Here is a 22,108-nt window from a genome sequence, read left to right on the forward strand (position 1 = left end):
TAAACTTTGTACATAGTAATATTTCTTTCAAACTTAGATTAAGTTCGGAGAATGGACTACATCGGGCCACTGCCACTTAATTTCAAAAATATTTTATTGACTGCAGTTTAAAGTATGTTCGAAAATTTTTGTTAAATTCTTACCGAAGGCAGCCCTTGTGGTTCTGATTATCATGCGGCACAAACAAAAATGACTAATAAGCATAATAACCTACAAATTGAGTATCGTATTTAGCAAATCGTTTACACTGTGCAACATTTTTAAGGTAATCTTGTGTTAACAATTTGAGCTCAGGATTTGTTGAAAGTACGGACCCAAACGACAAAAAATTGTAGTTGGGTTTTGTTGTGTCAGATCCAGAATGGATTTTATGGCCTGATCTAAACATGATTAAATGTTGACTTTTTAAAGCAATTCTGGACTATATCTCGGAAACCTATGTGAATCTTCATCTGACCTTTGAAGCAAATTTGTAGATAAAGGCAAGAATAAACTATTTGGAGAAATAATGAACTCGAAAAAACTACATTTATTGTCTCAAATTTTATGAAATATCGAAAATTTCCATAATTTGATACATTTTGCGCCATATCCCCAAATATTCGCTGAAATGTAATACACAACTCTTCAGAACATGTCATTGTCGTAAAATGCCTCTATCACGTTGTTTTCAGAATATTTTTCAACGATGATTTAATAAATATGATAATAATGTGGTGAAATCCGAAATGCGAGAATAAACTGTTGGTGTGAACTGTGTTTGAAATACGTGTTGTAAAAGATATGATGCAAAATACCGCTGAAACAACATGAAGTAAGCATAGTTCATATCAAACGTATAGTAAGTGGGCAAAATAACAATCGATCAAGTAACTAGGTAGAACTTAAATCTAGTCCAGGTTTTTAGTGCAGGCAGCCTTTTTGAGAAACACTCAGGTATTTTAAACCCATAGTCAGATTACAAAATTAATGCGGATTTTTCAAAATAGTCAGGCTTAATATTTTATTAAAACAACTTTAATTTATTAGTGGGAAAAATTTGGTTGCAAGTGAAGTTGCTTGAGTTTAGGTAGTGCCAAAGAAATTCTCGATCAGAGTGTTTCTTTGCGCACGTATCTATTTGAGCAAGTAATTGACACTTGGGTATAAAAAGTTTCTTGTTGAAAAACAAGAAACAAGGGAACTGATGAAGATCTGTGGCGAGATCTGAAACTATAGTCTTCCCTGCCTTACCCCTTGGTAAACATCGCCAATTTTTTCCCACTAATAAATTTAAGTTGTTTTAATAAAATATTAAAACAACGACTATAGGATTAAGCCTGACTATTTTGAAAAACAAAATAGAAGTCGTCATCCCAAACAAAAAACGCCAACCCTCCTATTAATGCGGGTATTTTTTATACAGTCAGCATTTGGGACAAAAATTGTGCCTTGTCGAGATAATAGTGGTATTCACTCATAGTGGTAGATGTACAACTCTTGTATATGTACTAGGATTTTTACAACGAAGTGTGAACGTCTTTTTTGTGAATATTGTAAACAAATCAAGACATCTTAACGTCGTCGTCAGTCTATCTTTTAGTTTCAGTTTAATTACACTTTTTTCAAAAAAAATTGTTTTTTTCTTGGCCACCATTCTTTGATTCTTTTTATTTTCCCAATTTTTCTACCACAAAACGAAACTCCGACATGAAATAAAACTCACAACAAAGTGGCGGCAAAACAATCAGCTGTTTTCTACACCCTTGTAAAGTACAGTGAAATGTTTACAATACTTTTAGGTCGAGTAAATTAACAACCCTGTGGTAAATTAAACTTTCATGTATTTTGTTGTTATGGTATTGTAAACAGTTGCAGATCTACAATATTAACAAGACGTGCAAGATCTGCAATGCCACTTTACCACCATGAGTGAATACCGCTAATGTTTTCAGACACCAAGTATGTTTGGACGAAATCAGTTTAAGACAATATGAAGTCGATTTAGCCCTGTCCATCCGTTTATCTGTTTGGCTGGCTGAAGCGCAAGATAACTCTCGAATGCAGTAACCGATTGGGTCCAAATGTAGTACATCAAAATATTTTCGCCAACCTTAATATTTTCAACGTTCCACTCCTTCCGATACTTCCCCCACAAAAGTTTAAAAATGTTCACTAAAATGGTGCACACGATATCTCTTGAACGGGCAACCGATACGGTTGAAATTAGGCACGTCGTAATATTTCATCCAGAGAGATTAGGTTCAAAGATGGACTATATCAGATCACTCATTCTGTGCGCACGATATCTCTCTAACATATCAACCGATTTTGCCCAAAATTTGTTTAAGTTCGATCGGTCCACTCCTTCGGGTACCTTCCCAAAAAATGTTAAACATTTTTTAATTAATTAAATTAATCGAACTAACATGACCTAAGGAGTTTGGTATTGAAAGAGCGAATTCTAGTGGAAGAAATGGCTAGAAAATAAAGGCTGAGTTTGACAACTTCTATTTGTACAAGCATTATTGCAAATTTGCAGATATAAAGTATTGATAAGAAAAAGGCTTCAAAAATACTTCATATCTGCAAATTTGCAATAATATTTGTACAAATAGAACTTATCAAAATCAGTCTTTGCTGAGTTGCAGAATTCCATTGCTGCTCTGCAGTATTGCTTATGCTTTGTAAAATTATGCATTACTTTTCTACCTGCTGCTTATATTGCACGTATCCTGCGTTTATAATGCTTTGCACTAATTCTGTGTCACTACGATATGGCATAGTATGCTTAAGACATTTACAAAGTAGGTGACGTTTTAAGACAATCTACTGGGTTTCTCATAGAAGACATATTTCTCTTTATGTGAAGAAAACCTATTGAACATCTATGAAATGGACTATTGGTGTTCTGAGAAAGATCCTAATTAATGTTCCTAATATCCAAATTGTTTTCTATTAAATAAAAAACTAAAGGAAGCAGCTGGAGTCTATAAGCAAACTTCTACAACAATATTACTTGACGAAAATAATAAAGCCATTTGATATCAGACAAGAAAAGGGTATGGAAAAATTATGTAATGAGATTATTTAATGATGAAGGAAGAACCCCATATGAAGAAATACAAATCAATCCGACTTGGGACACAGATAACTAAGAACGAGGTATAATACGCACTCAACGCTCTTAAGGAGAATAAAGCATCAGGCCCTGACGAAATTCCCTCAGAGGTACTGAAATTGATAGATGGAGATAATATAAACCTACTCGTAAAACTCTTTAATCACGTATATGTGATACCGTTAGACTGGTTTAAATCAAGGTTCATTACTATACCAAAAAAGAACAACGCCAAAGGATGCGAAGAATTTAGGCTAATAAGCATTATGAGTCATACATTAAAAATATTCCTACGCGTAATACATAGACGTATACACTCTAAGTGTGAACTGTCAATGGGAGCCACTCAGTTCGGTTTTAAGGAAGGAATGGAAACTAGGGAAGCTCTACTAAGCATTCAAATATTAATACAGAAATGCCGAGATGTACATAAAGATGTATGTATGTGTTTCATTGAATATGAAAAAGCCTTTGATACTGTCCTTCATGATAAGCTAATGCACATCCTCACAACGATTAGAATAGATGATAAAAAAATACGATGTATACAAAACTTATACTGGAATCAAACGGCATATGTTGACGTTGATGGTGAATTGACTGAGGAATTTTCAATTTCAAAGGGCGTCCGACAAGGTTGCATACTCTCTCCGCTACTATTTAATATATATTCCAAGATGATATTTATGGAAACTATCGAATCGGAGAAAATTGGCATAATGCAGATATACAACACTACATGCAGACGATACAACACTATTGGCTAGTAGCATATCTGGACTTTAGAAATTAATCGACAATCTTACACATGTAAGTGAAACCTATGGACTTAAAATCAACACTAGGAAGACTAAACACTACATGCAGACGATACAACACTATTGGCTGGTAGCATATCTGGACTTTAGAAATTAATCGACAATCTTACACATGTAAGTGAAACCTATGGACTTAAAATCAACACTAGGAAGACTAAATACGTGGCAATAAGTCGAAAAATTTTACCTTGCTTCACTTTAAAGATTAACAACTTCGAAATTGAAAAAGTCAAAACCTTTAAATATCTGGGAATCACTATAAACGACAAATGGAATATATCCAATGAAATAAAGTGCCGTATAGAGATGGCTAGAGACGCCTTCTATAAATATGTACTTCAAAGTACTAACGAGTTACGACATTGGTATCCAAACAAAGCACAGATTAATAAAATGTTACGTGTGGTCTGTTCTTTTACATGGCGCAGAAACTTGGACGCTAAAAACAAGCGACATGAAAAGAATCGAATCCTTTGAGATATAGATATACCGAAAAGTTCTAAAAATATGGTGGACAGACCGAATGAATAAAAGCGAAGTACTTAGGAAAATGAATGCGAATAGGGAGCTAATAAGAACTATCAAAAGCAGAAAAGTGTCATATGTGGAACACATCATGAGAAATAACAAATACAAAATACTGCAAAACATTATTAAAGGAGTGATTAAAGGAAGACGAACCAGTGGCCGAAAAGAACTCTCCTGGCTGAAAAATATCCAAACCCTGGACCGGTCTCCAAGACGAAAGAAGCCGTCTAAATGCTGCGAGAAATAGAGATCTTCAATAAATATGAAATGTTCTAAAATATGTATTCACTTTATCACTTAAAATTTTAAAAATATTGTATAATCGCATATATCCGAACATCGGATGTGCAAATAAAGAAGAAGAAGAAATAAAAAATACTTCTTGGTTATAAATGGGAAGATCTTTGGGTCTATTTGACATATTGTATAAAATCTTCAGTTATTGTTTTCTACAGACAAAATCGATCAAATTAAAAAAAAAAAACAAATGAAAAATTTATTAAGTTGACATCACTGCTGCTATCTGTACAGCTTAGTCCCAATTTACATTAGGCGAGTTTACTTGCGGCAATTGTCAGTTTGATGGAGAGAGAGAGGTGAGGTATATGGTAACCCTTTGCCTCTCAACACCCTCACTCACCCTCAAACTGACAATTGCCCCAAGTAAACTCGCCTAATGTAAATTGGGACTTAGAAACCAGTTTAGTTTTATCGTTAATTACCGAAGATATTTTAATTTTACCGAATTTTTACGGTAACATCAAAATGAGTTATAAAATAGACTGTTATGAGGAATCGTATTGAAAGAAAATGAAAATACCTACTGTAGTGCGAATCTCTAACTCATAATTTTGCGTTTTAATGTGTGTTTAGGTGAGGGAGGGGAAATCCATAGGTTTCTTCGATAGTTCAACGATAGCTCAGGTTACCGAATGTTGAGCAGTGGGGGGAGAAAAGAATAAGAGAAATAAAAACAACCAGTATTTATTCTTAATATAAATATAATTGAAGTTTATTTGTGATTCTTTTCATACAACAAAGTAGATTACCTTTTGTAATCGGTGGTAGTGGCGACAGAGGCCTTTTTGTAATAACGCGTAGACGGTATTCTTCGACAAATGACTAATGACAAGTGAACGCAGAGGTTCTAAGTGATCGCAGAGGATCCCATGTCATATACTAATACAATTACAATTATTCCAGTGAGATTAAGAGTGTAACAAAGTGAGCAAACCGTCAACAACCGATGCCCAGCGGCGATCCGCACACTACGGTATCCGCAGAGGGAATTGTAGAGGAGATGCCAGTGCGCCAATCAGCATCCGTGATTGATCGAGCAGGGGAAGTTGAGGGACAAAGTATCTAACTTATACAATGTGCAAACAACTTCTTACGTGCATTTTATGAAAGTAGAGACCCATCAGACAAAACCCGTATTTGGGTTTGTTTTTTTAGATCGGGTTCGGGTTTTATTGCCTCATCTCAACATGGTTAAATATTGACTTATTAAAGCAAATTGGTACTATATCTCTGAAACCATATATGGGAAATGTTGCCAATTCTTTCATGTTCTATTTCCAAAAAATTTAAGTTTTTCTTTTCGCGTGCAAATTTTTGGTTATTGTGGACAAAAGTTATTGCGATTTTACTTCTGCTTTTAAGAAAAAAAAAATTGTAAAAACGCTAATTATTGTTATGAGCACAATTGTCACTAAAAACTTATTACGAAGGGACGTCAGATAGTAGATTGCATGATATTTGTAAAATGTTATTCAATATTCGCAAAATTTGCCAAAAATTTACAAAATTTTTAATGTAAACCGACTTTTTTCAAAACATAGGTCTATTTACCCGTCAACAGTTGCAAAAAAATGTTTTAAATCCAAAATTTTAATGATCGGGATAATAGTTAGGATGTTATAGACAAAATAAGCATATTTTTGGTTAACAAAAAATTAATTTTTTGCTAAAAAAAATTTCACATGCATTCTAGAGTTGAAAGTATTTATTTTTGTTTTTATTATTCTTGAAACTCTCAAGAAAATGGGCGGATTTTGCTTTATCGGGTTTCCCATTGAGGAAAGTATCGGGTTGTTGATATTAATCATTAGGCTTCTTAAAAGGAAATAGAGTTCAAATAAACCGTTTTAATTTATATGCATTTTTAAAATATGTGTAAATCGCGTAATTATCAAAATCATTCATTCAGTCATTTTCATGTACAGCAAGACCATACCTTTTAATTTGTATATATCTTTCGAAATATAACTTGGATGTAGCATCGGTTGTATCTTAGCATTAAAAGACCTATAAATCATCGCTAATATCCGCAAAGTGCATACAATTTTTGTCCGCATCCGCTTTCAGTGCCACCTAATTGTCGAAGATTCTGTACTAGTTTTTTCATTGCAATTTTAGGTGATTTTCCGACTTTGGAATTGCTTGTTTCTCACGTTTTTGTAGATGGATTTTAACGAGTAATGATTTATTAGATCCGGAACCTAAAAATCTAAAATTATTACAGGCCCGAAAAATATGATTTTTAGAAAATTTTTCGCACAATGTATCGTATTTGGATGCAGATTTTTGTGAAGCTGTGTAGACTACATTCACGACGCATATATCTAATAACTCAGAATCGCGAGTTCTACAATCCTATTTCTTAAACCCGTTTACGGAATGAAATTAGAAGAAAATTTCAAAGAAACGCTTAAAATCTGGCTTTAAAATGTTAGCTTCATTTAATGGTAGACGCAGATAAAATTTGGAAAAGTTATACATTGGTGAGATGATCCTTATTTAGTTGGCTTCTACTTTTACTTTGACAGGAAAATCGTGAAAAGTGTGGTTTAATCACAAATCGACAGAAAACAAAAAACGACACTTTGGCTTCAACCCATTTTTTAACCAAGTCTGAAAACATTTCAACATTTCTGAAAACAAAGCATTTAATTTGGATAATATAAAACCACAATTCGCGAGTTTTAAAAGGTTAAAACTTGGCTTCAACTATGTAAAATTTTCAAAAAGTATTGGCCATTGGCACCATTCTCCAAACAAATTCTTAATGTAATCTTTGCGAAAAATATTTTTTGGAATGTAATACGCAACTCTTTAGAATACTTCATTGTTCTAAAATGCCTCTATCGCGTTGTTTTTAGCATATTTTGCAACGACAATTTTATAAGCGTATAAACAATGCATTGAAATCCAGAATGTGAAGAATATGAAATATGCTTTGTACGAGGGCGGTTCGGAAACATCTTAGCCTATCAATGAAAGAGAATAGTTAGTTTTTCAAAAATATTTTTATTTTTCAATATAATCTTCTGAAACTTCAATACACTTAGTCCAACGCTTTTCTAGCAATTATATCCCTTGATTAAAATAGTTTTCCTCAAGGTCTTCAAAATAGTGGTTTACAACTGTAATTGCATCTTCATTTGAGGTAAAACGCTTGCCAGCAAGAAATTTTTTAGATTTGGGAACAAGTAAAAGTCACTGGGAGCTAAATCAGGAGAATAAGGTGGGTGGTCAAGCAACTCGTACTTTAATTCGTTGATTTTAGCCATTGTTAAAACACTCTTGTGCGGTGGTGCGTTGTCTTGATGAAAAATGATTTTTTTGTGTTGTAAGCCAGGACGTTTTTCTCGAATTTGTACATTTAATTGATCCAAAAGGTTGCAATAGTACTCTGAATTTATTGTTTTACCCTTTTGCAGATAGTCAATCAATAAAATACCTTTGAAGTCCCAAAAACCCGTTGCCATAACCTTACCAGCCGGTTGAATTGTTTTTGCCTTCTTTGGGGCACTTCCTCCAGCTTCAATCCATTGTTTGGATTGTTCTTTTGTCTCTGGAGTATAGTGGTGGATCCATGTCTCATCAACAGTTATGAATCGACGCTTAAAATCCATTTTATTTCGCTTAAAACGATCCAAACAAGCTTGAGAAATGTTCATTCTTATGCGTTTTTGATCGACTGTTAACAAATGCGGCACCCATCTTGCAGAAAGCTTTTTCATCTGTAGTTCTTCATGCAAAATTAAATGGACTCGATCATTTGAGATGCCCATGATATTAGCAATTTCACGCACTTTTATTCGTCGATCATTTAATACCATATCATGCACTTTGGCTACAATTTCTGTTGTTGTTGCTGTTTTTGGACGTCAACTACGTGGTTCATCTTCAATGCTTGTACGACCACGTTTAAATTCAGCAACCCAATTGTTTACTGTTGCATATGAAGGAGCACTTTCACCTAACTTTTACCATTGTAAAAAAATTGCGGATGCGTCTTTTGAACACCTGTTTCTATATGAAGGAGTTGTCAGATCGAAACAAAATTTGTGCTAGGCTAAGAAGTTTCCGAACTGCCGTCGTAGAAGGCCTGTAGTGCGATTCTCTAAGACATTTTTTGAGTTACCGACAAAAATCGGTAAAATTAAAATGCTTATAAATTCGGTAATTAACGATATTTTTCGGTAAGTTAGCGGCCAAGTGAAAGCAGTCGTAAAGTTCTATCGATAGCAACAGTGCTGTCAACATTTATTTGAACTTTTCATTCATAATTTTGCGTTTTAATTTTACCGATATTTGTCGTTAACTCAAAAAATGAGTTAGAGAATCGCACTACTGGTATGAAATACCGCTTTAACAACATGAAATAAGCATTTTAGAGTTTCGTAATGTTCTAAAGAATTGCTGGGTACATTATTTGGAATATTTTGCGAAAGATTACTTGGTTCATCTCCAAACAGTTCATCTGCTACTGACCAGAAGTCCAGAAATTTTGTAACTTTTCTATATTTTATGTTTTTCTCAGTTCGTCTATTCGACATATAAGTTTTACTACTTTCGGGTGACAATATTGCTGAGAACTGCAAAGCAAACTTCTTATCAGTTTCTGAAATAAAGGATCAGTGGAAAACATGCTCGTTTTAGCCCGGTTTAGATGAGGCCACAAAATCCAAACCCGATCTAAAAACACAAAACCCAACCACCTTTTATGGTAATCTCAATATGTACTTTCAGAAAATATCCACTTATATCTGACCCAAGTTACACAATTTCGGGCGGTTTTTGTGTGTAGCTTGGAGTTGACAGCTTAACCCTTTTTGTTTATACTTCTTCATAGGGTTGCGCCAGAAATTAATGGTTACAAATAAAATTTTTCCGCATGTACTTTTACAAATTCAGCCTAAAAGTATGCTGTAGACGTACGTATAAAATTATTGAATGAATGGCAATGCCAAAAGTTTTAAAAATGTTGCAACTGTGTTAGAGGACATATTCAATAACGTTATTTGTAATTGAATTAAATCTTCCCAACCACAAAATAATCATGATTTATAACATTTCCACCATATTCTATATGGTTTCTATATGGAACGAAAGGGTACTTTAAAATTTAACGGGCACTTTTAACTTAAAGTTAACGGGAACGCTATAAATCTGTTCGTAAAATCCAAACAATAACAAAAGAAAACAAGTAAAAAAGTATCAGTCGGCTTGGCCGACAGAGATATACCCTCAGCCTGTGTATATTGAAACAATTTTTTCCCAAAAAAACGCATGTATTTAGGGAATTTTAGGCGTTTGAACTGACAAAAATGTTGATTAGGATTAGAGATCAAAAGTTTTGCGGAGGAGATACTAAAAAGAATGGATCTCCAGCCACTACATATGGTACCATAGGGGTTTTTTTACAACTTCAGGGATGTTTGCTCAAGAAGTATGGACTTGCCCCTGAAACAACTTTTACCATCGCAATTGAGGCAGCGAATGCAAGTTGCTTCAACAAAAATCAAAGTGATACGAAAGCAGGTCTTAAAGTGAACATGTATCCGAAATTTTGTGTGGGAGGTACCGGATGGAGTGGACAAATATAGTCCATATTTGAACCTGATCTATATCTGGTAGATATATTAAGATGTGTAAAGTATGGTCCAATTCGGCCACTCTCTTCAAGAGTTATCGTACGCACAATTTTACCGAACATTTTTAAACTTTTGTGGGGGAGGTACATGAAGGAGTGGACCGATATGGCTTATCTTCGAACTTAAACTATGTTTGGACAAAATATTACTAAGACCAAACTTTGGACCGAATCGGCAGACCTGTTCGAGAGTTATTTTGCCCTCCAACCTCCTCACACGGTGTCATAGGGTTTTTTTTGCAACTTTCAGGCTATTTTCTCAGGAAGTATGGACTTGCCCCTGATGAAACTTATATCGTCGTATGGAGGGCAGTGAATACAAGTTGCTAAAGCAAAAATCAAAGCGATTCGAGAGATGGTCCTAAACTGAACTTTTCCAAATTTTTGTGTGGGAGGTACCCGACGGAGTGGACCAATTGAGTCCATATTAAAACCTGATCTAAGTCTGGTACAAGTTTCACGATGTGCCGATATAGCCCATCTTCGAACTTAAACTAAGGTTGGGCAAAATATTACGAAAACCAAAATTTGAACCGAATCGGTTCATCCGTTCGAGAGTTATCGTGCGCTCCATCCAGCCAGACAGACAGACAGACGGACGGACATTGCTCAATCGACTCCAAATTGTCTGAAACACATTTCGTCCAAACATACTTGGGGTCTAAAACCATTATTTCGATGAGGCACATTTTGCCCGTATGAAAGTGTATATACCCTTCATAGCCTAAAGGCTGAGGGTATAACTAATGACCATGGCAGTATGACATTTATTAATTATTTGGAATCGGGTGTAGGATGTTTAACCATCTTGAACATTGGTTTTGCTAAACTTTTGCTATGCTGGGCTAATCGCATAACTGAATATGAAGCATTTGCTTGGGATATTTTAATAATAATCGATTAAGTCCCACAACATACTCTCAAAAGCAAAGTTCTGCCTCTTGCCAAAAATTGCAAAAGAATACTATCTTAAAACGTCATCTTGAAGGTGAAAATAGGTTATGGCCCAAAGACTTGAGACCTTGATATTATTTTCATGATCACAAGAATTTCGATTTACTGTCAAAGGCAAAGTTGTAGCTCTAGCGGTATCTGACTATCACCAAAATCAAACGCCATCTTCAAGGTCAAAATCGCCAAGGTCACACTTGTTTCATAATTTTTTTCCTATGGTTTTGGTCTATAGATACCAATCTACTCAACGTAATTTAAGATAACATGTCCTGAACTTAACAAGTGAGCAAAGGCTATAGTCGGGACGGGGCCGACGATGTGATACACTACACCACTACCACTGTGCATAAGCTTTTCACTGGTAAACATTTCTTTTAGGAATATAATCCGACTACCACCAAACATAATATTCCTCTTTCTCTCTGCGACCCCCATAAGGAAAATTTCCTGATCATCCGATCAAAATTGCGATCTGCAGCGTGATTGCAGAAAATGGAAGAATTGGATACATTACCAATTATTGTGGTATCTCCCTTGTTTGACCACTTTCGCCAACCTACTTTACACCAATGTAAAGCGGGGTACACACGATCAGTTTTGACTGTCAGTTTTGCTCAAATAATCGGTTGCTTGCCAGCGTGGCCGTTCACTTTTGTCAGTCATCAGGCATCCACAAAATATTTTGTGGTTGCGGGACGGTTGGACAGTTATCGATAATTCCGAAAAATCGATAGTCAAAACTGATCGTGTGTACTCCGCTTAAAGGTAATATTTTCTTCTTCCATTGATAGGCTTTGCCGTTGGAATACCCCTACTAGAAGCCTATATATTGACAAAGAATAAAACTCTGAATTTGTCTGCACATGAGTTTTTCCCCATTCCGACCCCTAAATACTATCCAACTATCACTAAAATCAATAGGCTTCTTCCTCTGTGGGCCCCCCATCAACACCCCACATTTCGTGATTATCCGATCAAAATTCCAACATGTAGCGTGATTACAAAAAATGGGAAAATTGGATATATTACTGACTTTTGCGATATCTCGCACTTACGCCAACATACTTTACATCAATATAAAGGAGATCTTTTCTTCTTCCATTGACGGACTTTCCTTTTGGAATACTCCTACCAGAAGCGGAGATATTCGCATAAGAAAAAAAACGTTGACTTTTCTCCACATAAGCTTTTTGCTTATTCCGACTTCTGAATATTATCCGACCATCGCCAAACCTAATAGGCTTCTTCCTCCGTGGGACCCGCATCAACTCTCAAAAAATTCGTGACAATCTGATCAAAATTGCGACCTGTAGCGTGATTACAAAAAAAAAATCGGAAAATGGAATGCAATACCACCTACGACAACCTACATTACATCGTTGTAAAAGTGATATTTTCTACTTTCCAGGTTTTTCTTTTGATATAGCTCTTAAAGTAATAGAGATATTGGCTTTGAAATAAAGCGCTGCCTTTGTTCCAAATAAGTTTTTGCTCACTCCAACCCCTGAATATTATCCGACCATCATCAAAATCAATTGGCCAAAATTTGGTGACGATCCTATCAAAATTGCGACCTGGAGCGTGATTACAAGGTTTAGATGGACAGACGGACGGACACACATAGCCAGATCGACTCAGCTCGTCGAGACATTCATTTTGGTATATATAAGTATGGGTCTACGACCATTATGTCGATGCGTTACAAACTTTTTGGCCAAAACTAACTTACAATACCCTCCCCACATAGTGGTCTAGGGTATAACAAGAAAAAGTCGTTAAGTTCGCCCGGGTCAAACTTTTTATTCCCTCCACCATAAAATAGTCTTAATTAAAATAGAATAATTGGTTTCATTTCAAAATTTTAGGTAGAAACATTTTTGGAAAATGTATACCCAGCCAGGTTCAACCAGATGACAATCCGACAATGTATCTAAGACCCTCAAAATACCGAAAATCGGGAGGTGCCGTTATATGAGGGCTATACCAAAACATGGACCTATGTTGACGAATTTTAGTGTAGAACTTTCGTGACCGCAGATAACCTCATATGTAAATTACAGCTAGTTCGGTTAAAAATTGTATATACAATTCTCAAAATACCGAAAATCGGGAGGTTCCGTTATATGGGAGCTAGTTCGATTTTTGGTGGAGACATATAGTGACCACCGTGGTGCAAAGGTAAGTACACCCGCCTTGCATCCTGAAGGTCGTGGGTTCGATTCCCCGGCCAGTCAACATCAAATTTAGCAAAATACCCCTCAGTAATGTGGGCGACATTTCCTAAGTTTTTCAGCGATGTAAAACTTCTCTACAAGTGGTGTCTTATGACACGCCGTTCGGACTCGGCGAAAAACATATCATACCATTGAGCTAATATGAATCGGGTGCACTCATTGATTATATAGTGTCGTGATCACAGAGAGCCTCAAATTCAAGTTAAAACTAGTTCTGTTAAAAATTGTAGCTAAAACCTTCAAAATACCGAAAATGGGAGGTACCGCTATATGGAGACTATAGCAAAACAAGATCCTATGCTAATGATTTTTAATGAAGAAGTTTCGGGGCCACGGAGAACCCCAATGCCAAATTCGGTTAAACATTGTAAAACCCTCAAAATACCAAATCGGAAGGTACCGTTATATGGGGGATATACCAACACATAGACCTATATTGACGATTTTTTGAGAACCTCAAATGTCTATGTTCAGCTAGTTCGATTAAAAATTGTAGCAAAAATCCTCAAAATACCGAAAATCGGGAGGAACCGTTATATTGGGGCTATACCAACACATAGACCTATATTGACGATTGTTGGTGGAGAAGTTTCGTGAACACGCAGAACCTTAAATTACAGCTAGTTCGGTTAAAAATTGTATCTAAAATACTCAAAATACCGAAAATCGGGAGGTACTGTTATATGAGGACTATACCAAAACATGGACCTATGCAATAATTTTTGGAATATAAGTTTATTGATCACTATGAACCCTAAATGTCAAATTATCGCTAATTCGGTTTGAAAATGTGACTAAAAACGTCAAAATGTCTGAAATCGGGCGGTACCGTTATATGGGGCTATACGTAGCCGTGGACCGATATAGACATCATCGTACTTGAAAATTATTTCAAACAAGAGACGCACCTTCCCAAAATTTCAGCGTCCTATCTTCATTTTTGTGGATGCTACAGTGATAACCACAGATCGACCCTGAATTTAACCCTGATACTTCATAGGTAGACAGCGGAATTTTATGCAACCCCTATTTTTGGTCCGATTCATGTCAAATTTTGGGACTTGGCATATTTTTGGCTTCTGATTACATTGCAATTGAAACATATGACATATGCAAAATTATGCCAAATGCATACATTTTTGCATATGCAAAATTTATGCATTTTACATATTTTCTTATGCAACAAATATTTCAATAATAGGTACAAAAATGCTTGTGTGTACAATTTTTCTCTTCTCTTCAGTCAAGTCAATAAAATAGAGAAATGTATAACTACAGCCACAACCTTCAAAATACCGAAAATTGGAAGGTATCGTTCTATGGGGGCTATATGAAGGCCTGAACCTAAACCGACAAATTTTAGGTGGAAAGTTTGTTTACCCCCAACGAAGACTTAATACCAAATTTCAGCCATTTCGGAGGGACATTGAGAGCGCAACCTTCAAAATACCAGAAATCCGGAGGTACCGTTCTATGGGGGCTATATGAAGACGTGGACCTATGCGAACAGATTTCAGTTGTAAAGTTGCATACCCCTAACGAAGACATAATACCAAATTTCAGCCATTTCGGTGGGATATTTAGACCACAAATCCTTGAATATATTTTTACATATGGTTTTGCATATGCTCATTTTATGCAGATATGTAAAAAATGTGTCAAAATATGTACGATATGCAGAATATGCAAAAATTTCTGGGCCTAATTCGTTTTATTTTGTGATAAAACGAGTTTCTGTCTAATCAGATTTTCTCTACGACCATCCTAACCATACGTATATGCATTTGCATTCGCTGTCTATTCATAGGGTAGCAAAATAATTATTTCAATGCGTTACAAACCGAATAACAAACTTAATATATCCTCCATACTATGATGGAGGGTATAAAAATTATAAATTTCAAAACAACTATTTTTATTTCTTTATTAAATTTATTTTTCTTATTTATTATTTACAATACAATAATAAAGAAACTTAAAAGTTAAATAAAATTGTGTAAATGAAAAAAAAAAATAAGTATAAAGAAAAAGAAACTGTTTATAAATACGAGTATTTTTTATCAAATAAAAAAACATAAAATAATGAAATATAATTTTTTTAATAGAATGTAAACAAGTTACCACCAAAAACAAGGAAATGGTGAACGAACATAATGAAACAAAATGAAGTATGTAGGGTAAAATACATATAAAGTTTAAAGTGTAGGTACCTACATTTGTGGCAGATAAGTGTGTTTATAAGAATTATTTATTTTTTTTATTATAATTGTCTAACGACTAAAAAAACATTGCTGTATGTTTTTTGTTTTCAATTTAAATAACTAGAAATACATTTTCACATTTATTTATTTAGTGTTGTAGGCATTGTGTATTAATCTGTTATTTAAATATGGTTTTATTATAAAAATAGTGGCAGGTTTTTTTATATATTTATTTTTAATATGGAATAGAAATGTTTCGTAGTATTTGTGATATAAAAATTAAATTGAATTGAAAAAATAATATTAATGACAAATAATGAGTGGGTATGAAATGTACTAATTGTGAATTGAATTATTGTGAATGAATTATTTATTGAAAATGTATTTATTGAATCGAAAGAAAATTTTTAGAGGGCACTGGTCATTTATTTCAGAGAATATAAGAATAAAATGTAGGTAAGATGAATGTAATAATTATCATGTATTCAGTAAGGTATATATGTACATTACGGAGGGGCGATTAGTATGAAAGGAAGAAACCTTCATGGGAACTTCGAGTATCTGAATCTTGGGATGATCAAATCGCCCCATTCTAATGTATATTCTACTGAATATAAAACTAATTGTAAGCCCTTATGACGTGTGAAAAATATTCCATTCTTCCTTGTTTGAAAGACTAGGGCCGTAAATATGTCCGATTACTACCATTACCGACTTTTGTTTTTTTTACATGAGGTTTCATCAGGACGGTCTACATGCTACGCAGCTTTAAACACCATGGGTGGTTCAATAGGTTTAATGAAGTAAAATTTCTGTTTAACTATTCTGAATTGAAGTCCGGCCAATATTAAAGAGTAATAAAATGCTTCTTCCTAAGAGTTGGGACCAGTATCCTACAATGATTCGCTACCTTGAACATTTTTAATTTGTAAAGATATGGATATTTGTGACAGTGTCTATTTGTGGCTGTGAGTGTGTGTGTGGCTTATGTGTTTAAGGATATTTTGTTTTAAGTTTGCTATCAATTAGTTTTTTCGTGTTTTCGTAAATTCTTGAAATTCATATTCAGGATATTCCTGTGGCGATTCACTCAATGTGTCTGTATCATAATAGGCATAGTCATAACTGGTATCTTCATCGGCATGGGGTGGCCTCTTTGAAGTTTTCTTTTTACTGTCATTCTTTTTGGACTTTTTATCTAATTTATCGGCATGTTTACCACTCTTCGTAATGTTGAAGGGATAGGGAGTTGTTGTTGTGGTACTAGTGGTAGTAGAGGTGGTGGGACGTCTTGTGGTTGTTGTTGTGGTGCTAGTTGTAGTCGAAGATGGACTGTTAGTAACTGCATAAGTCACCGGCTTTTGTGTAGTTTGTTGGGTGGATGACGAGGAGTATGAATATGCTGGATATGTAAAATAACTTGTGCTGCTTGGTGAGGCCTGTGTGGTTGATGTCGTTGTCTTGGGACTAGTCAACGAACTCAAAGGATTATAATGCGAATTATATTGCTGTGAGGTCTTTTCCGCCTTTATTATATCTGCTCGTAATTTATTTATACTGGCCGCTCCGAAATTCAATGATTGTGCCGTATTGAAAAGTTCATCTTCATCACTGAAATCATTGCGTTGAGCCGACTGTTCCTTTTGGAACGAGGTTTGTTGTTGACTTTTCAAATGGCTAACTGGATTTTGATACGACTGCTGCTGTTGCTGATAGTAAGGTTTACTGGTAGTAGTAGTTGTGGTGGTACTGCTCGAACTTGTTGTACTGCTGGAGCGTTGTAAATTATATTTATTTCTTGGGAAATCAATTTCATACAATTCCGGATGATATTGACCATCATCTTCATCGATATTGTAATAGGGATTAGCTGTGGTATAGCCGGTTGTTGTGGGCGGCAAAGCTTTTGTGGTGGCCTTTTGTTGTTGCTTATTTTGCGGCCGACTTGTTTGTTGGGTCTGAGTGTAGAAACTGTTGTCGTAGGTCTTCTTATAGGTTGTGGGCTTGAATGTGGTGGGGTCATATTTATCCTTGGGCACCAATGTGGAGAATTTTTTGTAATTTTGTGCCGAAACCGTGGGATAAGTTTCACTATTACGCTGCGTAGTGGCCTTGTAGTTAATACTACCGCGACTCACAAAACCCCTGGGCTTTTCGGGAACGGCTGCTATGGGCCTTTCTTTTATACCTTCCGTTGTGGTTCTGCTATTACTGGCCCTGGTTGGTGCTGTCTTAAAAGGCTCTGGTTGCCTATGTTGACCTCTGGAACGATAATATTGGGGTTCTACTTCCGATTTTTTGGGGGCCTCAAAAGTTTTTGCCGGAGCCTTAGGTTGGAACGGTTGTGGTGGTTGGGTTTTAATTTTGGCAAAGTCACTGAATTCATTTAAATTGACAAAACTGCTATTTTGAGCCGGAGCCTTTTGTTGACTTTGTTCGAACTTCTGCAATTTCTTATTGAATGCTTCATTATTTACCCCCTTGTGTCGATTGACTTCGGCGTATTTGGGTGTAGAAGTCTTCAAACGATTGGGATTATAGGTGGTGGGTTGGATATTCAATTGTGTCTGATAGTCATTTACACCAAAATTAAAACGATTTACCGGATTGTGTTGTGGCGTTTTGGTTGTGGTTACAGCAACTGTACTAGGCGCCGATGTAGTGGAGGCCGTTGTAGTTGACTTATACAAGGAATAATCAAAGAAATCGGTATTATAATAGGCTGTAACTTTCTTTGTCACCTTAGGTGCTGCCGTAGTTGATTGAGTGGTGCTTGCCAAGGTTGTTGAAGCTGTGGCTGGTGGTCGTCTGGCTCTCGTTGGGGTTACACGTGACTTTCCACCACTTGTGGTTGACTCAGATTTCTTGGAGAAATCATTAAAGTCATTGGGTTTCTGCTGCTGACGCACCGGATGATCTACAAAATCATCTTCTCTTCCACCATTGCGGTTGGAAAAGAAATGAGAACTATGAGAACCCTTAAAAATGTCATCCAAATCCTCTGTAGGAAAAAAAAAATAAACAATAACAAATTTAAAAACAAAAAATAAATAAAGTAACAACAAAACAAATAAATCTAAAATCTTACGCTTAGAATCATCGCTACTACCACCATAACGTTCGGTTGTCGTTGTTGTTGTCGGTGTATAATAGCTAACAATTGGCTTTTTGGTAACATCCGTTTTAACCTTCTTCTTCGTTTGTTTTTCCGCCTCATCATTTGGCAAATAGTTGTGGTTGTTGTGATGATGGCCACCAGCACCACCTCCACGAGTTGCCGTCTCATACTGTTTAGTATAATTAGGTGGTTGTTCAGGGCGTGACTTTTGATCTACGGTTGTTTGCTTGTATCGTCTTATATCACCTGAGGCATTGTGGCATTACAAATTTAATAAATTGCTCTACTTAAATTCAGTTGAATATATAATCACTTACCTGTTTCAGCCCGTTGCAAATGGAACGTAGATTCATCCTCTTCGGCCAATGGTGCACGTTTACTTTCGAAACCTGAACTTAAACGATATAAATCAAAATTATCGCTACCATAGTAGAGTACGGCTTGCTCACAATCAACATCGGCCCAATTGGCACAGATTTGTGCCTCCTGATCAAATGCTGTACTATTTGGACACAAGAAACGGAAATCTTGAACCTGCAATAGAAAGAAAATGAATTTGATCAATATTAGCTCAGAAAGGAAATATATATTTATTTCGATTATTGTATAACAAGGTAGTAATCTCCTACCGAAAAGTGGGAATGCGTGCCCATCAGTATATTTAGCTTTGCAGACGAATACAGTATATATACCCTAGGTGACGACCATAACAAAGGGGTGCAAAAACAGACACCATGCCAGCGCGGACGACTTTTCCACGCAGACCATCTACATTGGGAGTGACGCAATTCAGATGCAGTAATGGGAATTGTTTGATATATTTAGGCAGTATGCGGCTCTATGTCTGAGTCGGGAAGTTCTTACATGAGCAACCATCCATCCAACTATCGGACGAAATGCATAATATGATCCCATCCCATCTCAATCGAAAGTTGCTCTAGGGAGCAGCAGTCTAGGCGACCAGAGAACAACTGCCTCAAAGAATGGAATTGTTTCCCACATACATGTCTTTCCCACGTCTCTAACCATCAAAAGTAGTAAGGCCCGAGAAGGAAATGACAAGTTCGGATATAAGAGAGCGGTGCAATATTGTTACAAGTTCGTGGATAAATCTACAGGAGATGTTTCGCTGGCAAAATTCTTGGAGATAAGGTTGATGTTTCGCTACCTGAAGCGCTTCGAGAGAAAGTAACCTCACCTTGAGATGTGTTCGTTAACAATCGAACGTACTCTGTTCCCTGGCCCGAAAAACGGTGGTTTCAAGATGTCCGGATACCTTGCGGAAAACAATGGTGTCTGCGGCAGGGCCAGCCAACTCGACTCCATCGACCCCAACGACACGATCGGTCTCTAATAAGGTGGCTCTCACTCCAGAGTCGGAGAAACCGAAGAGGCGGACGCAAGCGATGCATTCAGCTAGGGGAAACCGGAAGTGGAAGTATTTTGGAGCTCCCAATTTGCAAACAATTTCAGCTCCTCGAAAAAACATAGCTGGTTCAAAGAAGAAGGATGGTGCTGCTCGAAGTCTGTTGGCTGATACGACTAACGGACCATCAAACTCAAAGAAGGCTAGTGGGCCGAAGACAACTACTTCACAACAGGCGTGCGTGAAGAGAGTGCGGTTTTCTGAGATTCCATAGCCAAATGCTAAGATGATTTTGGAACGTCCGTTTGGGCAATCACTCGGTTTCGTACGCGAAGGTGGCAGCCCTTCAGTTAAAATAAATCCCTCAAAACCTTCTTGTGAGAAGCAATATGAGCCATATAGACCTGCGAGGGTGATAACTTCAAATGACCTTTATAAGTCCAATCCAGAAGACAGGATCAGTGAGGACAATTGGTTGTCGCCGGAGGAAGGTCATAACTTCTGACAATTTGGATGAGAGTATGACCGCCTTTAGCAGGGCAGCGATTTTAAAGGGTGTCTATGTCATTAATTGTAAGCACAAGGATACGCAAGATTTGCTCATCCAGATAATAAATGGCTCTGACACACTTTGGGAGGGCTGCGAGCTGGCCACGATCTCGACAGCCGAAATTCTATGCCGAGTTGCTCACACAATATGGGTGCCACCTCCTGACTCGGATGTGACAGATGCGTTTAAGCAGACAGCTGGAAGTTGGTCAACCTCTTTCAGGATGGATGGATACCGTTATGATGTTCACGATGAACGGCGAGAGCGCGATATGCATTAAAGGACCTCAAGGCTATGTGAAGTTGTGGGATATAATGAAACAATCAGCACCTTCTTTGTCGGTGTCCCAGACTTACAATAAAAAGACACATGCTATTTTTGTGTCCATTAGATTGAATTTCCCCCTGCGGATCTGTTAAGATATTGAAGGAGTCTTAAGTCCGGTCTGCGACGTTGGTTCGCATAAATTATGGTATACTATAAAGAGTCTACATGTCAAAATGAGTTGTACCCTATATCATAGGAAATAAATGTACGCATAAACAGCTACGTTGTCACCCTTTCAGTTTTATCGGAGAAGGAAACCCAGTAATATTGCTGTCAAAATCCACCACTATCCATTTCACTTCATGTATGTCGTTACTGTCGTTACGGAAACATTACTTTCTAGACAGTTCCTACTGGCCTGTCATTTGCCAAGTCCATCCATACAATTACATTGTGATGCAGGATCCTCTTCCATGCCACATCCGGAAGGACATCAGACACTACCGACCGAGAGTTCACCAATCACCGCTTCAGAGAATTGCCCAATCCTTCTGATGTTCGGGTAGCGGAAAGGACGTTCCGGGACATCATCACTGCTGCAGCCGCTCGCCATATCCCTGCTGGTCGAATACCCGAAGTAAGACCAAATTTCCCAGCAGAGGCGACGGGATTAGCAAATGAGCTTCGTCATATCAACCCCAATGACCCCAGAGTCATGGAGCTGACACTGGAAGTTAACAGGCTGGTCGGCGAGCATAAGCGGAACAAATGGTTAAATCATCTGAAGAGCTGCAACATTGGAGCCGGTATAGGTGAATTGTGGGCAACGGTTAAGTCACTCTCGAACCCTGGAAGAAGGGAAGATCGGACCTCAGTCACGTTTGGCGACGTTACGTTGACTGACCCGAAGAGGTGCGCAAGTAATTTCAATCGACAGTTTGTCGAGCATCCCGAGGGTGACAGGGCGAAGAGAAGAGTATTACGTCGCATCAGATCTCTTCCTGCCGAGGATGAACCACCACAATTTACAA

At 36.8% G+C, this 22,108-nt stretch overlaps 1 protein-coding gene across 8 annotated transcripts in view; it reads right to left on the bottom strand.

Annotated features, from left to right (window-relative positions):
* Positions 1-15,487: 15,487 nt before the first annotated feature.
* The window catches only part of LOC141388786 (uncharacterized), an 83,351-nt gene continuing 76,730 nt past the window's right edge, over positions 15,488-22,108 (bottom strand). For 4 of the 8 annotated variants that reach the window (XM_073959115.1, XM_073959118.1, XM_073959119.1 and 1 more), the window contains exons 4-7: positions 19,344-19,428; positions 19,212-19,283; positions 18,865-19,140; positions 15,488-18,777 (exon numbers count right to left, since the gene is read on the bottom strand). In XM_073959115.1, the coding sequence (XP_073815216.1) occupies positions 16,802-18,777; positions 18,865-19,140; positions 19,212-19,283; positions 19,344-19,428 (2,409 nt within the window). In that variant the 3' untranslated portion in view covers positions 15,488-16,801. Of the gene's footprint in view, positions 18,778-18,864; positions 19,141-19,211; positions 19,429-22,108 lie in introns of all 8 variants that reach the window. The other 4 variants (XM_073959111.1, XM_073959114.1, XM_073959112.1 and 1 more) reach the window with 1 other exon arrangement.

This window comes from Musca autumnalis, unplaced genomic scaffold (genome assembly GCF_047663935.1).
Source record: "Musca autumnalis isolate F117 unplaced genomic scaffold, ASM4766393v1 scaffold_1, whole genome shotgun sequence".
Taxonomy (NCBI): domain Eukaryota; kingdom Metazoa; phylum Arthropoda; class Insecta; order Diptera; family Muscidae; genus Musca; species Musca autumnalis.